This window comes from Colobus angolensis, unplaced genomic scaffold (genome assembly GCF_000951035.1).
Source record: "Colobus angolensis palliatus isolate OR3802 unplaced genomic scaffold, Cang.pa_1.0 Scaffold310, whole genome shotgun sequence".
Taxonomy (NCBI): Eukaryota; Metazoa; Chordata; class Mammalia; order Primates; family Cercopithecidae; genus Colobus; species Colobus angolensis.
Window position 1 is genome coordinate 142,222 of NW_012116378.1, and position 8,224 is coordinate 150,445.

General features: G+C 40.2%; 1 protein-coding gene across 1 annotated transcript in view; it reads right to left on the reverse strand.

Annotated features, from left to right (window-relative positions):
• Window positions 1–7,047, reverse strand: part of TLR7 (toll-like receptor 7) — a 23,454-nt gene extending 16,407 nt beyond the window's left edge. Inside the window, exons 1-2 of the mRNA XM_011950869.1 lie at window positions 6,919–7,047; window positions 6,463–6,563 (exon numbers count right to left, since the gene is read on the reverse strand). Of these exons, the coding sequence (XP_011806259.1) occupies window positions 6,463–6,465 (3 nt within the window). The 5' untranslated portion in view covers window positions 6,466–6,563; window positions 6,919–7,047. The remainder of the gene's footprint in view (window positions 1–6,462; window positions 6,564–6,918) is intronic.
• Between the last annotated feature and the right edge of the window lie 1,177 nt (window positions 7,048–8,224).

Genomic DNA, 8,224 nt, shown 5'->3' on the forward strand with positions numbered 1-8,224 from the left:
GCCTGTAATCCCAGCACTTTGGGAGGCCGAGACGGGCAGATCACAAAGACAGGAGATCGAGACCATCCTGGCTAACCCGGTGAAACCCCGTCACTACTAAAAAATACAAAAAAAAAAAAAAAAAAGGAAGGGAAGTTACCAATAGTAAAATATCAAATGTCCCTTAAAAAGAATGTGGTAGAGCTGTGGGTATTGACATAAAAAGCTATGCATGATCTACTATTAAGTTACAAAAAATAAAGGGGATTTTAAAAGCAGCATTGAAATAACGTATAGCATATAATGACCTTATTATAAATATATATGCATATATTTGTATTTGCAGAGAAAAGTAGGAAAGAATACACAAGAAACCTTTAAGAGCAATTTCTTCTGGGCAGTGGTATGAAGGGACCTTCCCTGGGGACACAGAGACTTCTATTTTTATATTATACCCTTCTCTACTCTTTGACTTTTTAACATAAAGAATTTTTTTTATTAAAACTTTTAAAATCAAATTACAGAGGAAATAAAATCTCATCATAACAATGTAGAAGGAAATTGTGAAAAAGGAAAAATTCAGCAAGTACTTATTGATGTCTGCAACATGCCAGGTACTCTTCTAGGTGTTTGGGACATCAGCGGACAAAATAGAAAAGATTTCCGCTCGTCTATAGCTTATGTTCTCTAAATAATAAGCACAACAATATATAACTGTCAGAAGTGATATTGCATGTCAAGTGATAAGTGTTACTGAAAAAGAAAACAGGGCAGAGTGAAAAGGATCAGGAATGTGGAGTAGGAATGTGATGATAAATAGGGCGGCTTGGATAGGCATCATTAAGAAGTTGATATCTAAACAAAGACCTCAAGGAAAGGAGAAAGTCATCCATATAGACATCCAGGGGAAATGCATTCCAGACAGATGAATTAGCCTAGAGCAAAGGCCCCAAGGTGAAAACATGCTGGAATATTCACAAAAATGGCAACGAGGCCAATATTGCTGAAGCTGGGGGAGTAGGAGAACAATAGGAGATGAAGTCAGAGAGGGAGTGTCCCCAAGCATGTTGGGCTTTCTCTACCATTCCATGGATGGTGGTCTCTGCTCTGGGTGGAATGCAGATGCATTGCAAATTTTTGAGCTGACAGTCAGTTGGTCTGACTTACATTTGAGAAGGATGCTGCTGGCTGCTGTGTTGAGAATAGACAGTGAGGGGCAAGGGTGAAAGCAGGGAGACTAGTCGAGAGGCTATTACAGTCATTCAAGCAGAAGTCCCAGGTGGCAGTGCTGGAGGGGGTAAGAACTGGCCGAACACCACATATGTTTTGAAGGAGTAGCTAAATAAAATATGACTTCAAAGTTCTTGGAAGAATGTAAACAGAGGGATTAGAGACAGTAAACATTTCTAGGAGGTTTCCTGTCAAGAGGACCAAAGATATGGTGGGTAGTTCACAGGCAATACAGATTTCACCTTGCGCGTACTGGCACACACACACACACTCTCTCTCTCTCTCTATTTCTCCCTCTCTCCCTTTCTCTCCCCCACTTGCTCTGGAGTCCTGAGTCATCACCCTTGTAAGATGCCTGGCTATACAACAACCACCATATCAGGGAGACCACATGGAGACAGAGACACCTGAGGAGCTGCAGCTGCTCCGGCACCTAGCTGTTGCGTCTCCCAGCCCAGGCATCAGATCTGGAGAATGAGTCTTCAGGTGACTCCAGTCGCAGTCACCGCCTGACTGCCACCTCAAGAGAGACCCTGTGGGAGAGCTGCCTAGTGAGTCCAGTCAACTCCTGGACCCATGACAGAAAGCAGTATATGATTGTTGTTGTTTGAAACCATTGCATTTTGAGGTGATCTCTTATGCAGTGATAGGTAACTGGAGCAGGAGTCAGGCAGGACATATGGGAGCAGATGGTCTAGGTAGGTACATAAGGGGGAGAAAGAGTAGAAAATGGAGAGTCCCCCAAGAGGGTTGGAGAGTTTTCTGGATGGAGAAGTAGAGTATGATTGCAAAAAGGAATTCCCCCACCCACCACACCCCAGCAAAAGAAACCCTCACCTTTCTCTATTGAATCGGCATACATGCCCCTGCCAGTCTATTATATATTCTTTGCATAGCTGTTATCTGGCTACGATGGATTATTTTCAGCAGAATTCTTGGCAAAAGGAAATTTATCTTCAGATGAGACTATTTGAGGCCTGGGGAACACTTGCATTTTTATAGCGAGTTAAGAAGGATTTGCTGCTCTCCTGACTCCACTCTTTTACCCAACTAACCAACCAGTCAGAAAGGCCCCTGGGCACCCCCTGGGCTACAACACGTCAGCCCTGAGAGGACCACAGCCCCATACACTCAGCTGTTCCTCCAAGCAACTTTCAAGATCACAGGGCAGGAAAAAGCCAAGTTGCCTGAGTTTAAAAGGAAATGTTGGGATCTGCATTTCTAAGAGAAAGAGTTGCTTGAGCCAAAATGTGTGAGCGAGGGGCTTTCTGTGATGGCTGGGAGCCTGCAGCAGGGGTCTGGGAGAAACCAGAGGGGATGGCTGCCTGGCTGAAGAAAACTGAGAAAGGGCATGGAAGAAGTAAGCAGTGGGGGGTGATTGCTGGAAACCCTTGCCCTCAAATTCATTGACTTTTTGCCATGTTTATATCACACTGAACTGTTTGGTAACTAGAGATGTGTTGTGTATGTCTCCCTAGAGAATAACCAAGCACTGTGAATAAGAGAAGTTGCTGAAACGCTATTCATTTTATAGACAGAGCCTCTGCTAGGAATTTCCCAAATAGATTTATTAACAAATATCCCCTATTTGTGAATTTTGAAATATTTTTAATTTTAGTTTAATCTCTGCAAAGTACAAATGCCATGAATATCAGTTTCATTATGTCACCAAAACGTTTAAGTACAAAGATGTAAACCACTTGCTTTTTTTAAAAAAAGGAGAGAATTATCATTTGCTTCCTATCATTTTAGCCCAACAGACTTAGTTTTCAAACTAAAAGAATAAAAGGATATAAAGTTGTCTTACGTAAATTAGGAACGCAACAGCTATTATGCATCACAACAGTCACCAAAGACCATAGGACCCTCCAACTTATTTCATCTTATACCTTATCCGCTTGTTTTCTGTAAGCCACAGACTGACATACTTTTTCTGTAAAGGGCCAGTTAGCAAATGGTTTAAGCTTTGCAGGCCATCGGGGTCTCTGTCACACTACTCAACTCCTTGAATAGTTTGCCATCGTAGTGCAAAAGCACTTACCAACAATACGTAAACAAATATTCAAACAATAAAGCTATTTGTAAACACTGACACTTGAATTGAATATAACTTTTACATGTCACAAAACAGTAATTTTGCTTTGATATTTTTCAGTCTTTTAAAAACGATTTAAAAAACAAAACAATCTTAGCTCATGAGCTGTACAGCAAGTGGGATATAGCCCATGGGCCATAGTTTGCCAACCCCAGCCCTAAACTTTGGTGAGTTTCGGGGATATACATTATTTATTCTTGGAGTGCAGAGGTACTGGCTGTTTAATCTGTAATTATGATTTTTAATTTTAGTACAGCACTCCAATTTTTTAAATAATCAGATTGTATTAATTTAATAAATGGATTACTCAATAACTGTTTTTTTAGCCATAAAGAAATTTCCTATAGGTTAAGAGCAGAATAATGTCTTTACTTTTAAATTTGCTGAACTACTATTGACATTTTGGGAGATGTTCCCTTCTAATCGTAATTTCCCATACCTGCATCTATTTCATATGGTGAGAAGCATTGTAGTAATATCCAAGGCTTTGTCAATACAAAAATTTGGTTTTAAATCCTTGTTCTGTCATGTAAGAGCTCTCTGACTTTCATAAATCACTTGACCTCATGAACCTCTGATTTGCTAACTGTAAAATGGTTATAAAGTAGGGATGTTGAGTGAAATTAGAATATGCAACACATGTGTTTATGTAAACCATCATCACAGATTATCCAACATTTAGTAAGCATCTAGTATTTGTCTAGCAGGTAAGTAAAAACATCAGGAATACATGGCACTTAACAATTTGTAGCTTGCTTTTTTCATTTAACATTATACCATGAGTGCTTTCTTAGGTCATTCAGTATTATTTTAAAAAACATGATTTGATGATTACATAATATTCCGTTTAACGAGTGTACTACAATTAATTCACCCCTTCCCAACACGGGACATGAGATTTTTTTTTTTGCCTGGTTGCACAGACTATCTTGGTAAATAGTTTTCCATGTACATGATCACTTCTTTTTTTTTTTTTTAATTATTTTATTTTATTTTTTTAAGTTCTGGGGTACATGTGCAGGATGTGCTGGTTTGTTACATAGGTAAACATGTGTCATGGTGGTTTGCTGCACAGCTCAACCCCTCACCTAGGTATTAAGCCCAGCATGCATTAGCTTTTTTCCCTAATGCTCTTTCCTGCCCCACCCTCCCCCAACAGGCCTCAGTGAGTGTTATTCCCCTCCCTGTGTCCATGTATTCTCATTGTTCAGCTCCCACTTACAAGTGAGAACATGCAATGTTTGGTTTTCTGTTTCTGTGTTAGTTTGCTGAGGATAATGGTTTCCAGCTTCATCAATGTCCCTGCAAAGGACAGGATCTCATTCCTTTTTATGGCTGCATAGTATTCCATGGTGTATGTGTACCACATTTTCTTTATCCAGTCTCATGGTCACTTCTTTAAGAAGAGTTCCTAAAAGTGTAATCTCTAGATCAAAGGATCTGACATATGACTCAATACAGTTGAATATTTTTCCTGTGCTTTTTTGCCTTTTGAATTTCTTATATTGAAAATTATTTTCATGTCTTTTCTTAGAAGAGATATACTATTTCCCCTTTGCACTTGAATAGGAAGCCATCATATCCAACCTCACCTTTATTGTGTGTGTGCTGGGCTTGGTCTAGGAAGAACAGAAGAGTCTTCAGCACAGCTTTCAGAGCCACCCAAGCTCCTTAACCTCTCAAAGCCCCAGTTTCTTTATTTCTACCTCATAGGGCTACTTTGAGGCCAAAATAGAATCATGTGTATCTAGCCCTCAGCATGATACTTGAGTGATCAAGAAATGTGGGCTCTCTGTGTTACTATCATTCCCATCATGCCACCCCTCAAGGGGCAAAGACAGATGTGGGCACAGGTTTGCATTAAAATAGACATCTGGGTTTCTAGGAAATGAAACCATAAGCAGTTGTTTCCTTTGTAACAGTAGCCCCATGGTTAATGCTTCATTAGAACTTTGACACAAAATGAGCCTAGGAGCCAACATTCAGATCTACAATGTGTCTGATTTAAGTGACAAAATAATTTCAGAAAAAGGCCATTGACGTCTTTTTCCGAGTAAGTTTTGGCATACCTAATAACTCACACTTGCATCACACCACTTGCAAATGACTTGAAAAATAGTCTATTATTTGAGCCTCACAGTGGCCCTGGAAGGCAACTGGGGAGGGATTCTAATGCCTATTTTGTATTCAGAGAAATTGAGTTTCAGAGGACTTTGATGACAGGCACAAGACCCCTCAACTAGTGACTGGAAGAGCCAGCGCTGACAGACTCTCCTTAATTCAACTTAATCAGGCTCCACTACACCCCTAAGCTTCAGCCTTTGGGCTTCATGTCCATCTTTGCATTGCCCAGTTTAAGCGGAAATCCTGCTAAGTCATTTTATTGATAATCCACTCCTCTTGGTATGTGATCACCCTCAATATCTGATCAAATTCCTCATCCCCCACCATCCCCAGGTGAGGTCTGATCACCCTGGCCTGTCTTCAGCAAGAATCCTGTCAGGTCGGTTTAGCCAGAATCCCTTTTACCCTTGATGTTTCCTCTTAGTAATTTTCCATCCACTGACCCCCACTCTACTCCTTGGCCAGAAATCTTTACTGGTCTTTGGCCGTATTCAGAATTGAGCCCCTTTCTATACTGAGGTCTCTTTCCGCCGATTGCAATAGTCCTGATAGTATCTTTATCTACTGTCCAAATTTAGTTTTCTTTGACAGCACTCAAGCCCAGGGATTTCCCGTATTTTATTGCTATGAGCCTGCCTACACACTTTCATCCACACAGTCATTCAGGCAACACCATATGCTGGAAAAAGCACAAAGTAACTTCAGTAATTCAGTGATTTGTTATGGCTTTAAAGCCAAAAATGTAAGCTGAAGAAATGAGATCCATAGAAGCCATGCCCCCAATTCAAACATCTGCTGCTCCTCCCCACAGCACATATTTAATTCTTGTAGGAAGTTGGACAGAGCAAGCGTTGATTAATCTGAAATTGTGAAATGCCCCCTTCATTAATGCCAATTATGAAATATCAGGAAGCACTTTCCCCCAGCAAATAACCTAAGTACAGATTCTTCAACATTGCTCTTGCCAGCTGGTTTCAGTTGTTTCCACAAAGATTACAGATAACACTTTTTAAGGTTCTCTGAGCTGTTCTTACCATTTTTAGTCTTCTTCCAAAATGGAATGTAGAGGTCTGGTCAAAGAGAGCAGAGCATGAGAGGTGCCAAGATCAGCTTGAAATGGACCCAATAGCATCAACTAAGAGAAAGAGAAGATATCAAGCTTTACATTTCAAAGACAGCAAAATACTGTAGCTTAAAGACATGCTGGGATCATTGCTTTAAAATGCACTTGAAACATCTATTTACGGTACTTACTTCCTGAAAGTTAGGTAGACTGGAGACATATTCCAGAAAACCATTTCTAACATTACTGAAAGTAACTTTATCTTTGAAGAATTGACATTTTAGACTACCACATTTTTTATTTATATTCTAAAAAAAATTTTTGTGCATATGATTTCAGTTCCCTCTCCTCTCCTCCCCACTTCCTTATAACAGCACATACATCTACCTACTTAAATTATCTACGTGTGTTCCAATGTTTAAAATACCTTTCTTGATGGTATGGAGTGATCCTATATCTCGAGTCTTCTGAGATGAAGTGATGGGTGGCAGGAAGTGTAGAGTCACAAAGACTCCAGGCAGCCAGCCCTGGAGTTTCCAACTACAAAGATCAGGTCGGGGGGCGGGGGGAGGAGAGATTATTTAAGCCACCCCAGATATGGGCTTTGCAAAAGCACTGAGTTCCTCTTATTTCTACCAGCACTACTGGGGCAATGTCTTGTCTAAATCCAAACAACCCTATAGAGCAAACTTCTTTCGTTTTTGTAGCAGGGTTGCTCGCCCTTAGCACTATTTACACTTTTGACCAGATAATTCTCTGTTGCGCCACAGGATGTTTGGTAGCATCCTTGCTTTATAGCCACTAGATGCCAATAGCACCGCCCCCTTCCAGCTGTGAGAATCACAGATGTCTCTAGACATTGCAAATTATCCCCTAAGGGGCAAAAACACCTCAGCTTGAGAACCACTGTTCTATAGATAGATTGCAGACGTATCTAAATTTACCTTATTCTGTCTTAGACGCAGCTGGAGAGGATGCTGGTTTTTAAGCACTGGCAAAGCTACCAGTTGGTTCGTTCACTTTCCTTTAAAAAAGTTCAGCTGCATTCGCTTCTCACAGTGTGGGCCCCAAGAGAATTGTTCCCTTCTTAACTGATTATGGGACATTTTGTAGGTAGAGCCAAAATATGGTAGGTATGTTTAAGGTTCTTTAATCTACTTAGTCCACATGGAGAGAATTTGGATGATGTAGAGTGTGGCATGGGGACATCTGCGGATAATGATCAGGGTTAACACATACTGGGCTGAAAAGTCAATGGTGCGATAGAGCAGCTCAAAAAGCAGATACAGGAATAAATGACATTTATTGAGGGTTTGTTATGAGTCAGACACTGTTTTAATGACTTTATATGTATTATCTCATTAAATACTAAAACTATATAAAATAGAGATCTCATTACCCATTTTTCACAAATACTGGAATTTATAACAGAAGAAATATTGGATTTGCCTCAAGTCACACAGTAAGTTATACCCACACAGGCAGTAAAAACCAAATGTCTCCTTATTAAACCACTCTGCTATGCAAATGATATGTAAAAATCGATAGTTTTCTCATACGTAAATAATTACTGATCCAAATTGGTAATAGAAGAAGAGATTCCATTCAAATCAGTGAAATCTGAAATGCTTTGGAAGAAAACTGATGGGAAATGCACAAGAACTAAGGTGGTGGGGGGAGGATGGGGACTATAATGCTTCCCCTGGCAGGTGCAAGCTTTCTCTTTGCCCCAC